General features: G+C 44.9%; 1 protein-coding gene across 2 annotated transcripts; it reads right to left on the bottom strand.

The window, feature by feature from the left end:
* Positions 1 to 8,667: 8,667 nt before the first annotated feature.
* On the bottom strand, positions 8,668 to 17,548 carry SIVA1 (SIVA1 apoptosis inducing factor). 2 transcript variants are annotated; one of them, XM_064460894.1, is made up of 4 exons: positions 17,334 to 17,548; positions 16,953 to 17,138; positions 15,703 to 15,859; positions 8,668 to 9,395 (listed from the first exon to the last, which is right to left on the bottom strand). In XM_064460894.1, the coding sequence occupies exons 1-4, from the start codon at positions 17,449 to 17,451 to the stop codon at positions 9,386 to 9,388; spliced, it is 471 nt and encodes a 156-aa protein (XP_064316964.1). In that variant the 5' UTR covers positions 17,452 to 17,548; the 3' UTR covers positions 8,668 to 9,385. The 2 variants fall into 2 exon arrangements, with proteins under 2 accessions (XP_064316964.1, XP_064316963.1); XM_064460893.1 differs by lacking the exon at positions 8,668 to 9,395 and adding an exon at positions 14,974 to 15,210 and having other exon boundaries at positions 17,334 to 17,538.
* Between the last annotated feature and the right edge of the window lie 740 nt (positions 17,549 to 18,288).

Below are 18,288 nucleotides of genomic sequence, written 5' to 3'. Positions count from 1 at the left end.
ACTGCTCACTACCTGTTTCTCTAGAGATGGATTTCATGAACTTCTTCCTGTGTTAAATGTAACCCCGGTCTATGCTAAGGGTCCGTTTTTATGGATTTTTCCACACTGTTTCTTCACATCTTCTGTCATACTACGGTAAGTGCTTGTAATTTTCATCTTCATCAGGTGTTTGATTCAAGGAGACAATGACCTCACAGACGGCAGTTGCTGTATTTTCTGAATTCTCAGGGTCTCTCAAATTCTTCACATTTTAAAAATAATACGTAACTTTCACCCCACAGAAGATACTATAATTATTTTGAGTACAAGAGTGAAAATTCTTCACAGAGGAGACAATCCCTATCCCAAATGTTGTGATCTTTCGTGATTTGCAAACTCCACCCTACCTATTTCCTTGCGCTATTATGCCCTTACAGCACTGATGCTGTTAGCCAGAAAACTGTTGTGTGGTGCTGAGAAAACCTATAGCAGAACAAAAAATAGTGACTGTGGTCTTGAGCACAGTGCCTGGGAATTCATCAAAATCGGATGAAAGCGATCAGAAAATACGTGCTTAAACAGGATACTGTTTTGGAAAAAAGCAAGCCCAGTAGTACTGTTCTTCCTTCAGCTTACTGAAGTACAGTGATTGGAACAAATTGGAGTCCCCTGGGGAAGCCTTGCTGACCGTGCTTGGAGCGGGGGCACTGCGCGAGGCAATCTCCAGCAATCCCTGCAAACCTCAGCTGGTCCCTGAGCCTACTGAAGGAGTTAGGTCCTGGATTCGAGGGAGGTTCTTAATGTTTTCGGTTTTTTTTTCCTATCATCTCTGGTATGTGCACTTCCAGACTGACACGACATGTCTACTACTTTCATACAATCTGTATGTGACTTGGCACCAGCCTTGCTTTGAGATGCTTCCAGTAGTACAAATCCTGCATTTTTATAATTGTCTTTTATGTCATTCGCCCTGGCCATCCCAAGTTCGCTGCACTTAGTGTTTTAAGCAAAGTATGAATCTATGTTGAATTCATACATGTTTTATTGCATTAGATTTTTGTAATTAATTTTCTCAGGGCTATGAAGGGTACATTGTATTCCAGGATACCATCACTTGCTGAGCTGGAGGTTGTCAGTGCATTCCTCTAAAGCAGCAACACCGACACTCACTTGCCCTTGCATTGCCTGAGACGGGTGCAGGTGGGCTGGATACTCTAGGTTTCCTCCTGGCATGACTAGGAGAGAAAACCCTGAGCGGTATTTACTCTGTCCAGTGAAGGATGATGACTGCTTGGCATTAGGACTTCCACTCTAACAGGATCCTTTGGCTGTTTCTGAAAGGCTGCATTAACAGCATCACCACCAGGCACTTTCATATCTGCTTGGGTTTGGTGGTTGCAGTTTTTCCTTTCTGCAGCGTCGTGCCCAGAATAGATTCCTTTAATGTTCTTTTCACCTGTCTGACACAGGTCACTCAGACATCGTTTCTAGAGCAGGCTGGAGCTGCCGGCTCCCTTAAGGTGGCTGGCACCTGGAGCTTTGCAGCTGTACCCCGTGGATTTGCATATGCTTCCAGTTTGCTGGCTGCTGTTGAAAAATGCCAATTTGACTTAGGTCTCCTGGCAGGAGCGGATCCAGCAGCTCGCCACATGGCAGCGGCGCCTCAGTCAGGTGCCCCGCAATGGCTGAGGGCAAGGGCTGCGCCGCGGAGGCTCCTGAGCCTGAAACTGGCTTTTTGTGTGTAATTCAGTGAAGTGCAAATCTGTGAAGAACAACTGCAACACCTTTTCCCATCAGGTCTGGCATGTGGGGGCGACACAGCATTTGTGTGACATTTGGGTTTTTTTTTTAATAGCTAATGAACTTCCTAATATATTTGATAAATTGTTCCAGTGATTTTTAAGGGCTTTGTGGATGTGCAGAAAGATCAAAACATATAAGCCCTTTAATGTACTTCAATAATGAAAATGGAGTGATACTATTCTTAAGATGGTTGCAGCACGTAAGCAAGCTTTCCTTATGATGTGTTCAGCTGCTGCAGTTGTTCCTTATTCTGGTACTGGGGGAAATGAAACTAAACAGGAAGATGGGAATACCTGCTGACAGTCCAGTGATGAGTACAAAATGAAACTGAATGAAAACAAAGGGGAAAGAGCAAGGACACGTGGTGCAACTGCAGACTGGAACGTTGCAGAGGAAGGGAAGTGTAAGAAAGCAGAACAAAATATACTTATTTACGCAGGTGAAGTTGCCATAAATTGAATGTGTAACTAAGATAAAGGGATTAAACTTAGTATCTCCCTTTACTTGATTGTAAAACTTGAAACCCTGATACCGTTCCAGAGTTTTACTTTCTGTGCTCATTTGCTCAGCTGTTAAGGAAGTGGAGCTCAGCGGTGACTGCTTGTCACTTAAAATTGACTTTTTTTTTTTTTTTTTTTTAATTCTAGTAAGCAGCAAACAGTTGTGATGAGGGTGATGCTTCCTGGGCTGCCCAGTAGTTTCCCAGGTAACTGAGAAACTTGGCACATCTGTGCTTTGTTGGAGCGAGGGGAGGTGTCCTAACGCTACAGGAAAGCACTGACGCTGAGTGATGAAGTCAGGGTGTGAGTGACACAGTGTTGTCTGGGGTTCCTCTGTGCAAAACAGTAGTGTCACCTCTCTTCTCAGATCAGTGCCAGTGGCCCAGGTTTTATTAGCAACCTCTCAATAATGAAAAAACAGAGGTGCATGTTACAAGAAAGGAAAAGTCAACAAGGATGCTTTTCAAACATGGAGAAGACCCTAGCTAGAAACGCACCTCTTTTTCTAACAGGTTCAGCTGGAATTTTCACAGCACCGAGATGCATGTGTGCACATGTCTAAGCAGCATATGATACAGGTTCGCAGGCTGGTGGAGGCCCTGAGCACTCGAGGGCTGCTGGAGAGGAAGGCTGTAGCAGCACAAAGACGCTTCCAACTCCCCATCTGGAAAAATCCCCCACAGGAGCACAGGCAATGGTAATGCCATCTGTCTGTCTTCTGCAGAGCGGATCTCCTCTCCTGGGAGCAGGGAAAAAGCTGGCACATGGAGGTGGGCTTTCACTTCCCTGCTGCATGGAGGTTGGGTGCAGATTGCTGGGTGTTACCTGTAGAGACCGGGCTGCTCTATTCTCTCCCCTCTCCCTTTTCTCGGTTTTGTCTGAATTCCATTTCTCTTTATTTTGCCTTTTGGCTTTTTCCCTTATGACACCTTCTTCCCCTGTCTCTTCCCAGCACATAAGAAACAATGGATTTCTTCCTCCTCTTCGCCCCTGCTTTCCCACATTCTTTGTTACGCCTTCTTAGCCTGTCTCAGATCTGCAGTCCCGTTAGAGGGTGTGTTATGAACTGACATAATATCTCTTATTTTAAAGCATTGTTTCCCTGGGGCAGTGTCCTGATGCTGGATGCTCCTTGGGTCGCTGTGGAGATTTCAGAGACCCAATATACAGCTAAGCTCCCTTTTAAATGGTAAAGTAAGCTGCAAGACCCTCTTGCCTTGGTCTCAGACAAGCGCAGATTTAATGAGCAAAAGGAGGTCTGGTAGTTCAAGCCTGAAGTGTAGTCCTTGGTCTCCCTCCAGCGCTATCTGGTGTGGTGCACAAACCGGGGGAAAGACCTGGCCATAACCTCCTGTGCTGGCTGCTGGTCTGGGCACGGTGCTTTCCTAGGAGGTACAAAATACTGAGGACAGAAGTATTTTACTTTAGGGGTGGACATATTAGCTGTGCTCGATCAATGAAGTCTTAATTTGGATACTACAGTTCCTTAATGTAGGTGGGTGAGTTAATTTTGTCATCTGACCCAAACCTATAGGACCAATTTACATTGTTTATATAAACCTGCATCCTCAGGGTTTCCTGTAGAGTCTTGACTGATGTGTCATGGCATGAAATACTGGCCTCACCAAAGAAAAAAGCATGTCTGCCATTGAGTTTTAAAGTGATTTCTTACTGATAATTTTAACATCCTTACTGCTGCAGAAGCACAACTAGAAATCACTGGGATAAGAAGAGGAGATAACTACCCAGCCACCTCCCGTCACTCACTCCTCTTTCTTCAGTGGAGTTAGAAAGGAGTCAGTTGCTTTCAAAAATCTGGCCACCCTTCACTGTATGCATCCATTTCTGTTCCAGGGTGTCCCTAAGTTTGTGTGGTTTTCCAGCTGATAAATGTAGGAAACGTGTGGAAAGCAAAACAGACCATTTTGCTGCCCTTTATCTAGCTTTTCATTGTGGTGTGAATTGTGAAGTTTAACCTATCCAGAGTTGTCTATAAAAACACAGTCAAATCCCTGATAAGACACTGAAAATTGCTGATGGAAGCTATTTACATATTTTCTTTCATTCTTTAGAACTCTTATAAACTCTTAAGTACTCTTTAAAATCTGGAAAACTAACAGCAACCTCCTTCACCATCCTCAAGTTCACTGCTTGGGTTTGCAGCCTGTACATCCTGAAACTTACTGAATCCACTTTTCTAGTCGTGCGAAAGGCTTGCCGTCTGACTCAACAAAATCAGTTAAACCCTTGGACACCAGACTTAATCATGTCCTTCCTAGCCTATTTCTGCAGAACCACCGAGGCTTTTGTCCCGGGCACCCATCCCTCATTATCCCCTGGGAACCCTCTGATCTCGTTTTTCTAAGAGGAACTGGGGAGAAGTCCTGCCAGGCAGCTCTGTGGAAGTTGCCCAAGACGTTTCAACACCCTATTGCTGGATGATACTGTCCCATCATACAGTTGCCCCGCTTGGCTCCAGCTAGTCTGTAGATGCAGCTTCAAAATAAAATCAGGACAATATAACCTCCATATCGCTCCCTCCCCCTGCTTACTTAGACAGCTACGTGCAATACAAACATATGGACTCCATAAATTCTTTTGTGAATGGCCTTGTGTTAAACACTCAGCCAAAGCAATGGTTATCATTAAACAAATAATGACACTAGAGCCTAACACAAATTATATGCAGGATGAGCTCCTCAGCTGTGTAGCTCAGTTTGCCCAATGACACGAGGCTGACTGACAGCAGTCCATTGGGCTCGGCGTTAGTGCAATCAGCTAACTGCTGTAAAACCAACGTGGAATCCACGCTATCCTCTTGTAAACCTTAAAGAACTGCTCTTGCAGCTTGCTAAGCTCTGAATGAAATGATGTGTAGTGTTTGCAGAGGAACAGTACATGATAGGAAATCTTTCAGTAAACATACAGCATAATCAAGAATGTATCCTACAGCTAAGCAAACCAGACTAAAACAACTGAAATAAAATACTGCTGGAGACAGGTTTAAATATAGACTGACTCAAAAGCATGTGAAGAGCAGTTCTACTGCTGGGGCAAACTGTCTCAGTAACACGAAATGCCATGGGGAATGTGTCAGAATAGTTTGCTATGCAAACACACACATGTGCACACACACCCCCCAGCCTACTGACATTTTTTTTTAATTAATGTTAACTTCTTATGTACAATCTAGGTTTTCCCTAAGCTTTCTAAACAGTAATGAAACTTCAGCGCACGTTCCATTAAAATAAGTATCAAAATAATGATCTTAAATTTATGTCACACCTTCCAAGGCACTCAGTTCATAGCACTTTTGCTTGTGTGGCATCTGACCAGATTGTCAAAACCCATTCTTACAGGGTGCTGCAGGGTACTATAACTTAAGTGATTCATGCATGCAGCTGTTGGAACTGCTTGTTGGGTTGTGAAAAAGCTCACGGTGCCAAGTGCTGATCTAAGAGAACTCGGATCTCCATCAGCCGTCTTGGCTCTGAGTAGTTACTGAACAACAGATGGTAGCATGAGTTAAGCAAACTAAGAAAATATTCTGAGTGGAGGAATAAAGTTAAAAGTCTCACAAGAAATGAAATTATCGAGAAAATACAGAGAACAAGTGTTGAGGTTTGAACTGGTTTTCATGTCCAAGCGATGTACGCCACTACGCATAAAGGGTAGTCTCATTTCTGATGCACTCATTATTAAGAAAAGGTTTCTTTTAACTTGGGCAGAAGACACGACCTGCGAAATTAATATTACATTTCAGATGCAGCTCAAAGCTACAACCCGTGCATACTAAGCCATACTTGCACGCTGAAGCACAACCAAACACACAACCAAATATCTGGCACTAAGGAAAAGATGAGAGAGCCTCAAATCACATCATTTTGCAGCAGATCACAAGCACCAGCAGCAGTGAAGGGACAGCATCGTGAGCTTCAGCGCTCTCTTCGGCAGAGCAAGGACAGCACTACGCTTCCACAGATGGACCTCCTCCTAGTGTTAAGGTGAACAGACGTGCACAAGCTCTTGCTTTATCTGTCAGTAGTGTCAGCACAGAGGGGACAAAGTCAGTACAAGCCATAAGAAAAAAGGGTTCTAGCAGGGATCCTAAACACAAACACGTGGATATGTGAAAGTGCATGGAGTAAACAGCGTGGAAGACTGTACCAGTGAAGAGGGAAAGTCCCTCTAACTCGGGTTACAATAACTTCTGGTTCTTGGTCTCGCTATGACCATGCACTCCGATTTTGGATAGGCAAGGGAAAAAAAGATTTTTTTAGGACTTACTTATAGATGCTTATGTTGAGCCATGCTGGTATGAACTCACAGGAATGAAGCAGTTTTCTATAGACCTTCTTTACTCCACATGATGGCTGAGTAAGAAAGCTCTTGCATTCATGTGAAAATCTGACCTGTCTAAATACACAGGACTCTCAAGCCAGCTCTGTAAGTAGCGATAGAGGTGCTACACCCAACTGAGACCAAGTTCTCTCATTTTCAGAGATGTGAGGCCTTCCAGAACAACATGGAGTTAAACCACCCAGCAGAATATGAAACAAGGTATGAAGGAAGCGTTTGAGCTGGCGTTCTTTTTAACATTTTTGTGAGGAGACCATGAAAATTTGCCCATTGACTACGTATTTTCAGCCTTACATGTTACTATAATGCCTTACACTGGTCATAAAAAATGACTACAATCCCAGGTTTCTAAGCTTGTTTTTACTGGGTTTAAAAATATTTTAACATCTAGTACAGGGCAGTAAATAATCTTGCTATCATGGAAAGAGAAATCAGGACAATCAGATTACTCATTTAGCGAAGTATTACTCAGTGCAAGAAAGCGTGGGAGAACCAAGCTCCTAAAATGAAACTTGCTGGGACTGAGATACATAAAAGTGCGTTAATTTTTGTAAGCAAGCTACTTGGTTGAAAATTTAATTATTTCTTTAGGCTCAGGAATCTATATTCGGCGAAGTGCTGCACTCTACAGCACAGCCCACCGAAACACTTAGGATATGAGTAGGTTTCGTCATATCAGTAGTTCTAGCAGAGTAAACAGGATGTAAGAGTGGACATACTCCAACCACATATCCTTTTACCAGTTCCTCACTTCTGACAGCTAGAAGTAATCGATGCTCAGAATAGAGGAAGAATGCAGCCAGTCTAAGAGTGCTGATGAGTTTCAACAGTACTGTAAATTCCTAACTGTATTCAAAAGCACCATATATGAATACAACGCCTTGGAATCCCAAGGAAAATCATAAAATGCTTGTGCTTCTGATAGACTCTGAAGGCCACCGACATGCCCTAGCTGTGAATTAGAAGATGCCAGGCTTCCTGCCTGTAAGTGCTGTAGGGTCTTCCGGACAGCTAAAGCCTCTGCGTGCAGCAGCAACACCTCTGGATCTCCTGCACAGGGGCACCCGCGCTGCCCCGCTCTTGCTAACGCCACCCAACACGGCTTGCCTCTACCCTGGCAAGGACACACCGTGACTCGGGTGCAACGCACCCCCCGGGACGCCCAGGGCCTTTTCTGCACAGCTGTTTCCCAGTCAGCCAGCACCCAGCCTGGGCTAGGGATGGCCTGACTGCCCCCGGGGCGGGACGTTGCACTTACAGTCACCGAACCCAGGAGGCTCCTGCCAGCCCACTGCTGTGGCTTGCTGAGGCTCCTGCGCTGCACCCCTTTGGGTACTGCCCACTGCCCCCAGCCCAACATCATCCAGGGACTGGCTACGGGTCTGTTCTGTCCCGTCGTCCAGGCTGCTAGCGAAGATACCCAACGGCATCAGTTCCAGTAACAACCCCCGAGGAATCATACTGGTAATCAGCTGCTGGTTGGGTTTGCCCTGCCTGTTACAGCCCTTTTGTGTCTGACAGTGCAGCAAAGCTCCTGCCCACCCTGTGGCTTACCTGTCCAAACCCTACCTCTCCCACACAGCTCCTACAACAGTATTTGGGGGACTGTGTGAAAGCCTTGCTAAAGACAAGGTGAATTAAAGCCTTTTCTTTCATCTGGCGATGCTCAGTTAGCTCGGTCACACATAATCTGTCCTCGATAAATCCATGTTGACTGTTCCCAATGACATTCTTGCCTTTCATGAGCCTCGATGTAGCGCTGGACACAGCTTTTTTGAGGATTCACACTATAATCTTCCCATGGACTGAGGTCAGGCTGACCAGCCCATAATTCCTCAAATTGTTCTCTTCAAGGCATACCATAACCCTCACCTTTTCTCAGCCCTCAGGACCACCCTCCAGTTGCCACTGTCATTCAAAGGCGAGGGACAGTGGCTCTCCAGCGGTGTTCGCCTGCTCACTCAGCACCCTCTGGTCCATTTCAAACTCCAGCTTGACAGTCCTGCTACTGGCACAGCAATCACCGTACTCTTTCACGTCTTTATGAGAACAACTTGTATGTGATACATTAATTTAATGTAGCAACATGTGGAATGAGACACAAGGTGTTCAGGGTTTTTTGGTTTTTTTTAAGAAAAGAGTGATATAACTTACATATTGTCTAGCATAAAAATACCCTTGGTTATGATACTGATACCTTAAAATTCAAAGAAAAAAAATAATGTGATCGATTTACATTTATGCACACAATTTACATTTTGCTTTTGTCCTTGTAGACAGCAAAATGGTCCATTTTGAATTTCAGGCTATATTTTACGAACAGTACAAAGTATTTTCAGATAAAAAAATTCTGTTTTGGAAGCATTTGGTTCGGACCTACACATTTATGAGGGGGATATTTTAAAAACGCCCCCGGCCCCAAACTAGCAGTCCTATTATAACAGTATCAACCAAGCCCTGAGGACTTGAGAAGAAACTAAGAACTGGGGTAACAATCGACACAAAACTAACATAGTGATGCCACCCTGTGGCGATGACATGGAACGTCTACTGAATAGGCAGGGTGAACGGTCACGTTCTAAAGTCTGATCAGATTGAAGTGGATTTCCGCACACGGAGCTGCTAGCAGTCTTCAGAACTTCAGTGCAAGTTTAAGAGCATATGTATGTAGAACACGTCAAGTACCTGGTGAAACTATGTTGATTTTGACATTGCTGTGCAGGTCAAGTGGATGTCTGGCCCTCCTACCCACAACTGTATTTGCCAGGGAAAGAAACAGAAAAACATCTGTATCTTAGAGAGTAAGTGACAACAGAACAAATGAGAAGGGGGTCATGATTTCAACTATTAAATCTGAGTAAAACAATGTAAGAAAATACAATTAAATAAATCCTAAAGTTTAGAGTAAATCCTACAACCTCAAAATGTTTAAGCAATAATAATGTAACATCTATCATTAGGTTTTCATGTAAATCACAACCATGAGAACTAAAAACTTGTAATAAAAATGTAAGCTTTATAACTTTATATAAGCTTTATATATCAGCTTTTGATTCCAGCTGATGCTTTTCCTATGGGAAAAAAAAAAAACCAACAAAATAACGAAAGCCCAAAATACACAGAACTAGCAAATATCATTAAAACTTGTATTACAATGGTAGCAGTTCAAAAAGCAATCCACTGTAAAAGGTAGGATATTTCAATTTCTTTAGAAATCAAGTATCTGTACAAAAGAAAGAGATGGAAGAGTTATATATACAACTGTGATAGTCATTAAAATATAAAATATACAGCGCCTGATCACTTCCACTCTATTGCAATTTTATTCATGTAAAATTGAATGGAAGATTTAGAATAATTTTCTGCCGATTTTCTATCTGCAAGCAGTGTTGCTCTATGAATTACATAGCTCCTATTTATTTTTTAAAGTATTAACATTTTCTGAAGCCTCTTGGCTACTTTTAATAGGTTAATCAATTTGCTTCAATGCAAACAAAACACAACGTTCAAAGCTTTGCTACCTTCCCTGTAAGACTGAGTAATGAGAAACCCTTAAGAGTGGAAGAAACAGCACGAGGAAATTCAGCATCAGGGTACACGTGCTCTTTCTTAGCCTTACCTGTCCTCATGCAAAAGCCTGCTGGAAGAAAGATGCTCTCCTGAAAGAGCCTCCCACCAACCCTCTCATTTCACATTTGCAAAGCTGCGATACCCAATGTTTTGCAACACAGTTTGGCTCTAGAATCTCTGTGCTGCTGTAGCAGTTCGCTCTGCCCATTGGTAGAGTGCTTCTGATCGATGGCTTGAGGTTTTCCTCCCCATGCTTGGACAACCCCACACATTTCTACAATAGCTTGGGATCTAAGCTTACTCTGACAATCGATGGTAGGCCACTGCATAGAACAGGCGACAAGCTTGACATATACAGAATAAACTGGAGATACACTGCCACACTCTACACTATCTGGAGTTTCCTCAAGCACTGAGGACTTCATGCCTAGGTAGTCAGCACTATTGGAATCTAGATGGAAGGTAAAGGCAGCAGAAATAGCTAATAGATGCATCATCTGCCATGATGAAACAATACCACAACCAAAAATTACAAGGGAGCAGTGTACCTAAGTTTGTACACACAAAGGTGAGAGTTTAATATTGGTTAAATTTTGCTAGGATTCAATTTTTTAATCCAGTCTGATCTTGTCAAAACACAAAACCATCATGCAACTACTAATAGGGTCCTGCACGGTGAAAGAGAGAAGTATGTTTTATTTTAGACCGGCTATAAGGAAGAAATTTTTTTACAGTGAGGGTGGTGAAGCGCTGGAACAGGTTGCCCAGAGAGGTGGTAGATGCCCCACCCCTGGAAACATCCAAGACCACGTTGGACGGGGCTCTGAGCAGCCTGATCTAGTTGGGGATGTCCCTGCTCACTGCAGGGGGGTTGGACTAGATGGCTTCTAAAGGTCCCTTCCAACCCAAACTGTATTATTTGCGTACTGCTGACACTTGCTGTTGTCTAACTAATTCACCTAGAGGCCAGTTGGGCGTTTTCAAAAGAAACAGGCTTAACAAACATGGGGCAAATATACTGTTTTCATTTCTACTTCTTGGTTGCGCCTCTTCAAAAAACATTCAGAAGATTTAAACCATTTACAGATTGCTGCCACGTCTTAGTATCCCACAGCCAATGGTAGCAAATATTGCACAGAAGCGAAGCATAAATGTCTTACTCATGTTCATAAAGAAAAAAAAAGGACATCATCTTTCGCTTACACCTAAATAACTTGGGGGTTGTGCCCTGTCCTGAGATAAAATACAGCTATCACCTGCCCAGGAAGAAAAAAAACCACAATGGATTGGCTACAAGTCAGGGTCCAAATGGGTAGGACACTAAAACTAGGAGGGGAGGGGAAAGAAGGGAAAAGGCTTAGATGCTGGCTGTGTTAAACAAAAGAGGTACCAGTCACACAATAGCACTGGTTAGATTTGTGTCCTGAGCTAAGATATTTTCTGGGTGTTTGTTTTTGTGTTCGGGGTTTTTTGTTAAGGTGTCTGGATCATCTGTGTACTGGCTCACTTTTCTCTTGGAAAGCAAACAGGCTTCTTGACCTGATCTACAGAACATACAGGAACTACTCACTGTGTGCACAGGACTAAGGTTTTTTGTGTAACCACCAAATCTGATCTACCCACCAAGAACTCAACAGTAATATGAGGGATGCATGTATGGATAAATGCTGTTGAAGGAGATAACTCAAATGAATTTGATCTTTTTACTGAAGTTCTTTGTAATATTGTGTGGTTTTGTTCTAATGCAGATTGTAGATACTGGACACTATTGAAGTCATTTACCACCTCAGATTGTCCCTAATGGAATATCTGGTATTTCTGAAACCATATATTTCTAGTGTTTACTCACATATTAGGCTTGAAAAAAATAGTTTTATCCTGATCAGATCAGCTGACTTCCTTTTAGACATAAAACTGTGCTCTTTGAGATGTATTTCACCTGTAATGATGTACAGGCCTCAGTAAAGTCTCTCATTCATCTGTAAAATCCTTACTGGAGGGTATTTTCATCCATCAACATGCTGGCTCCTCAGAGGATCTCCTTCCCTCCAAACACCAGGCAAACTTTGATGTTTTGACACTTTGCACTGAATAGGAGGGGAAGAACAGACAATAACAGCAAATCATAGTATAAAAAAATTTTTGCTCAATAATTAAACCAAACTCTGGCTCTCCTATGCAGTCCTAGGAGCACCCCAAGTACAGCTCTACGACCAGTGGCAACAGACAAGGCCTTGTGAGTAGGAGCTACGTAGACAAAGAGAAAAATCTTTGGACCTCGCACCCAAAGATTCTTTCCTTCCCATAGGTTTTCTCTGTAAGCAATATAAAGATTTAAAAACAGTCCCCAGTCCTACCTCCCGTTGTTCATCTAGGAACTGCAGGACTAGAGCAGGAACCTTCCTCAATAATGAGATTTGAATCTTGTGAGAGATACAAGCCCAAGAGAAGCAGTTTTTCACACCTTCTGAAGCCAGAGAAGCAAATGAGCTGGTAACCACTAAAAAACCCCATTTCTTACATGTACGATGCACCACCCCAACGCAAGAGTTGACCTCACTGTTCAGTGCCTCTCCTGCCCTGCTCCTCCCAGCCTCTAACTGTTCTCTTCCAGCCCTCCTGCTTTTTTCTTCTCCCAGCTCTTCACTCTGCATTGGGTATCTGTCCTAATGAACAACCAGCTTCCAAGGGGCAGGCTGGAGGACAACAACTAAGAACTTTAAGCAATGAAATCCATGTCACCGTGTACAGAGGACAGCTTTCTATGAAATACAGCAGTGACTAAATGAGCCAAAAAACCATATCTATCAACTACTTTGAAACAGAAATCATTTGTAAACAGCATGTCTTATCTCTCTGGGAGCTCAGAATCAAAAACTGTATTTTCAGTCTCTCACCCTTGGGAGAGAATGAGAAAAAGCAGATACATAGTTAAAGGTTTCAGTCTGAAAAAATACGCTTGACTGAAAAACATTTTTGTTCACTGCTTAGAGCTTCAAATGAAACAAAGCCAAGCTTTAAAATTCTTTCCTAAAACTAACATTTAAATGCAATAACCCACAGATTGTTCCCATTCATAAAACTCAGCTTTGTGTTTTAAGACGATTACCACAGGAGCGACATTTTTATCTGCCTTACAATACCTGACAGCTGGGAACTGTACCAGAGATCTGCCATCACCCTGACTTAATCTATTACAGTTTTGAAAAGATAGATAATACTGTGGAACCACCGCACACTCTGACTAATACTTTCACTAACAGCTCACCTGACTGACATAGACTTTGTTTGTTTGTTTTGGGGGTTGGGGACAAGATATATTTTACAGATGCTCAAAATCAAGACTGAAGTAAGAACTCGTAAACTCTCCCATTTTAACCAGCTACAAAGCCTGCAGAACAGGGAGACAAATGAGAGTCATCAGCCAGGCTATGCCAGCACACAGATGGTTGACCTAGTAGTGAAGTGACGCCCACCCCCACCCCCGGATACCCTAACAGGCACAAATGCTTTTAAAGTGTCTCTGCATAGTTACACAAGGTATTGCACTGGGGCTAGAAAGAACGCCATGTTGCACCTCATTGTGGACAATATGCCCAAAGCCATGCAATGTGCAGGTGCTAGTCAGCAACAGCATCACCCCACCCTTTGCTAAAGCATTCACCGTTCTGTTTGGTTAGCTGCAGTATTCTGAAATGTAAAAATACCCAGTGTGCTTTCAATAGCATGTCAGATAAAGATGTCCCCACAAGAGAAGTCTCTCAACTTGCATTGCAAGGGCCTTTCAATTTCTTCAAATAGAAATGGCTAGAGGAGAGGGGGAAGAGGTGAAATAAAATAAAATAAAATTAAAAAAAAACCCCATTACTTTGGACAAAACATACTAATCACAGTTGAGAAGCCTGGGAAGCGTGAGTGGCAGACTTTACTTCGGGAATTCAGGGCAGATCATTTGGGAAAAAGAGCATTAGCTATGAGCGCCATGAGAATTTCTTTTTTCTCTCAAATCTGTTCCATTTTTCCTACAGTCTGAAATCAACCACTTAAGTCATAATTTTTCTGAAGTAAAGACCACTGTACTTACATATGGTTGGTTTGCAAGATAAAAAGTCTGGTGTTTTTATTTGCTAAGCAAACTGGTCTCTGCAGTGATATGAAAGGAAAACGAGGAATGAACTAGTTTATGGAGATGCACACTTGAGCACTGGCCATTCTTCAGACCTCATCATCAGCTATTTTTCAGTGGGTATTCAGGACAATATGAAGTGTAGATGATCAACTTACACAAACCAGCCACTTTCCAAGGACAGTACAGAGAAATTAGTCTTTGACACTTAACTACTGAGAAAAGCTTTTTTGCTCCAGGCCTGGTGTACCATTGCTCTTTCTATCAAAGTTACCATGGAAAGAACAATTAAAAGCATTCAAGCTGTCAGTAAGCATAAGATGTTTCTGACACTTTAAAAAAATTTAACCAGAAATCAGCAAATTCTTTATCTTGAAAAGTCTTCAGGTCTGGCTGATTTTTCTGTTAGCTCACAAAGAAAATGTTTTGTGACCAGAATAGATCTACCTGAAAGCACACAAGGAGCAACGGATTTCTATTCTGATCCCAGAAAAATGTGTCCTAACATGAGCAACAAGTGGAGAGACACTGACTGAATTCTGTTTCATAAGGAATACCAGGTAAGAGCACAAACTGGCTCCTTCCAGACAGGCATATCACAACTAGGGAAAAGGAGAAAGTTGACTCAAAATAATCTAGAAATCCTCAAAATATAAGTTTATTTATCTACAATATTAAAAAGTACAATATAAAGATATAAAACATAGAAATTTGATAATTAATTCACATACTAAAAGGATTAATTGACCAGCTGTAAGGAGAAGACTTCATGAAATTTACGGACATCTTAGCTATAAAGGCTATTTCATCAAGTTTCAGACTTGAAATATTGAACAACCATTGCAGAGAATTGGCTCTCCCACATCACCACAACTAGGGAAAAAAAAAAAGAAAACCAGAAGAAACAAAATCAGTGCGTCCACTGTTTCTGGAACAAAACAAAGCATGCCAACCTATTCCATTATCAGCTGTAACCACAGGACTCCCACACAACACACTCAGTATTTCTTTATATCATAGAACTGTTAACAATGGTAGCAAAAACTTCAGATTACTCCTTGAGAGCGTATTCATTTATCACTGGCCAGCATACTATATTGCTGGTGGGAAAGCAAGAGAAATTTTTGCCTCCTAGAACACTTAAATGAGAAGCTAAACTAGATTTGCACTAAGACTGATTAGACTACTTCACGTAGGCATTTTATTTTCCATGTTTTGGATGGCATTACTGCTGCTAAAGCAACCTGAGAGGAGTTCAAGTCCTTTACATGGATGAGCTAGACATCTGTTGGGTCTTCATACACTACAGCCAATTTTCAGGGCATATATAATTAAAATAAGCTTAAAATTTCAAGAGGCACTTACTCAACCGTGGAGCACAAAGAGCAGGTAACTGCATTACAGCAGCTGCAGAGCCTGCTGCAGTTCTGGCAGACAAACTTGTCGCACTGTGTACACACTTCCTTGACATCAGCGGTTCTTATGCACGATGAACAGGCTTTGGAAACTCCCATGGGTGGAACTGCTAGGAAAAGATGCAGTTAGGAAGAGGTGCACTTCGCAGCAAAACAGAGGAAGCAGCTGGAGGCTGCGAGAACCGTGGGGCGCGGTGTCTCCGCTCAGCATTCCCGCTGCGGGTGGCAGCGCCCGGCTGAGCACACCTGCAGGCACCGGCACTGGGCCCGCTGCTTAGGACTATGTTGGTTCTTTTTCTGCTCAATGGCAGGGCCACTGAGAGATTCTCTAGTGGGTCATAGGTACAACAGTTTGTAAATCCATCAGAGAAGCTCAACGCTTCCTTCAAAAAAGAAAACAGAATCATAGAAATCATAGAATCATTAAGGATGGAAAAGACCTCTAGGATGAGTCCAACCACCAACCCAACACCCCCAGACCTCCTCAACCATGCCCTGAAGTGCCACATCTACATGTTTTTTTAACACCTCTGGGGTGGTCAGTCCACCACCTCTCTGGGCAGCCTGTTCCAGTGCCTGACCACTCTTGCAGTAAAGAAATTTTTCCTAATATCCAATCTAAACCTCCCCTGATGCAGCTTGAGACCATTTTCTCTCGTCCTATCACTTGTTACTTAGAAGTGACCAACACCCACCTTGCTACAACCTCCTGTCAGGTAGTTGTAGAGAGCCATAAGGTCTCCCCTCAGCCTCGGCTTCTCCAGGCTAAACAACCCCAGCTCCCTCAGCTGCTTCTCATAAGACTTGTGTTCCAGACCCTTCACCAGCTTCACTGCCCTTCTCTGGACACACTCCAGCACCTCAATGTCCTTCTTGTAGTGAGGGGCCCAAACCTGAACACAGCATTCGAGATGCGGCCTCACCAGTGCCGAGTTCAGGGGCACGATCACCTCCCTGCTCCTGCTGGCCATGCTATTCCTGAGACAAGCCAGGATGCTGTTGGCCTTCTCGGCCACCTGAGCACACTGCTGGCTCATGCTCAGCCGGCTGTCAACCAGCACCCCCAGGTCCTTCTCTGGCAGGCAATGAAAATAAAGAAGATAAAGAACAACTGCGGGGACGCACACACACCCCCCCCAGGTGTGCCGGGGAGCCCAGGGCACGGGGCGCAGCACCCGCAGCCCACCCCGGCCCGCTCACCCTTCTCCGTGGCGTCGGGCCGCCTCCGCAGCCTCCCGTCGTGGCCGATGAGCAGCTGCCCGCTCCAGCGGCGCCCGGCGCTGCCCTCGGGGGCCTCCCCGCCCGCCTCTGGCGAGCGGCTGGCGGCGAGGCCGGCGCCCTCCATGCACGCCTGGGCGCCCCTGAAGAGCAGCCGCCGGGTCCTTTCTGCCGGCGGGAGAGGAAGGAGAGGAGAGTTAATGGCGGCTTCCCCAGCTCGCCTCGCCTCGGCCCGGCCCGGGGAGAGCGGGGCGCTGCCCCGCCGGAGCAGCCGCCGTGAGGCAGAGGCGGCTGAGGGAGGCCTGCGGTGCCGGGCCCGGCGGGCCGGCGCTTCCCTCCCCTCCGCCCGCCCCCACGCCTCACCGAAGACCTCCCGGCGGTACTCCTCGCCCCGCACGCCGCGGCTCAGCTCCCGCAGCCCCACGCGTGTTTTCAGCTGGAGCGGGGCTGCCTCCCCGAAGGGGCAGGAGCGCTTCGGCATGGCGGGCCCGGCCAGGCCAGGCACCGCCTCCACCGGGCGGCCTCTCCCGGCGGAGCGGTCGGGGGCGGCCGCGCCTCAGGCCCGGCCCCGGCCGAACCTCCCCTCCCCTCCGCGGCCTGAGGTACTTCCGAGCGGGGCCGCTCGGGTCTTGGCGCGGGGAAACGATCGCTTGGTCCGCGGGACTGTCTCGCTTCCCCCCGGCCCTGCCGACCCTCCTCACGCCTCCGTGAGTCCTTGGCGAAAAGGACCCGGCACGGCAAAGCAAAACAAGGCTTTAAAAGTCGGGTTTGTCAATAAACCCTCTTTCTCCCTGTTAGCGCCTTCGTTCTCATCTTCCTTCCTGCAAGTACTGCGGGTTATGTTTGTGTTCCGGCTCAGGTAGTTCCACCTGAAATGTAAACCGCCTGCCAAGGTTGTAGCTCTCTAAATGCTGTAGAACCAACAAAAATGTGCACAAGTGCAAGAATTTTCTTGCTTTGAAACCAACAAGGAGGCTGGCGAACCACAGTCTGGCCAAGGGCGCTCCTCGGCACCTGTGGCCAACAGGAGCAGATTCGCCATTCGTGGGGCTCCATGGGGTTTTAGGGACTGATCCTCCATTTTGGTTAATCACAGAATCATTAAGGCTGGAAAAGACCGTTAGGATCATCAAGTCCAACTACCAACCCAACACTACCATGTCCCCTAAACCATGCCCTGAAGTGCCACATCTACATATCTTTTGAATACCCCCAGGGATGGTCACCCCACCACCACTCTGGGCAGCCTGTTCCAGTGCCTGACCACTCTTGCAGTAAAGACATTTTTCCTAATATCCAGTCTAAACCTCCCCTGATG

This window comes from Phalacrocorax carbo, chromosome 9 (assembly GCF_963921805.1).
Source record: "Phalacrocorax carbo chromosome 9, bPhaCar2.1, whole genome shotgun sequence".
In the NCBI taxonomy this organism is placed as follows: domain Eukaryota; kingdom Metazoa; phylum Chordata; class Aves; order Suliformes; family Phalacrocoracidae; genus Phalacrocorax; species Phalacrocorax carbo.
The sequence above is the reverse complement of the archived record's forward strand: the minus strand, read 5'-3'. Positions and strand labels throughout refer to the sequence as shown.

Coding starts and splice junctions, on each gene's coding strand:
- SIVA1 (XM_064460893.1), bottom strand. CDS start 17,451: ATGCCGAAGCGCTCCTGCCCCTTCGGGGAGGCAGCCCCGCTCCAGCTG. Junction 15,860..16,952: donor GCCCGACGCCACGGAGAAGG/GTGAGCGGGCCG, acceptor TTTTCCTAGCAG/TTCCACCCATGGGAGTTTCC. Junction 15,211..15,702: donor TCTTTGTGCTCCACGGTTGA/GTAAGTGCCTCT, acceptor TTTTTTCCCTAG/TTGTGGTGATGTGGGAGAGC.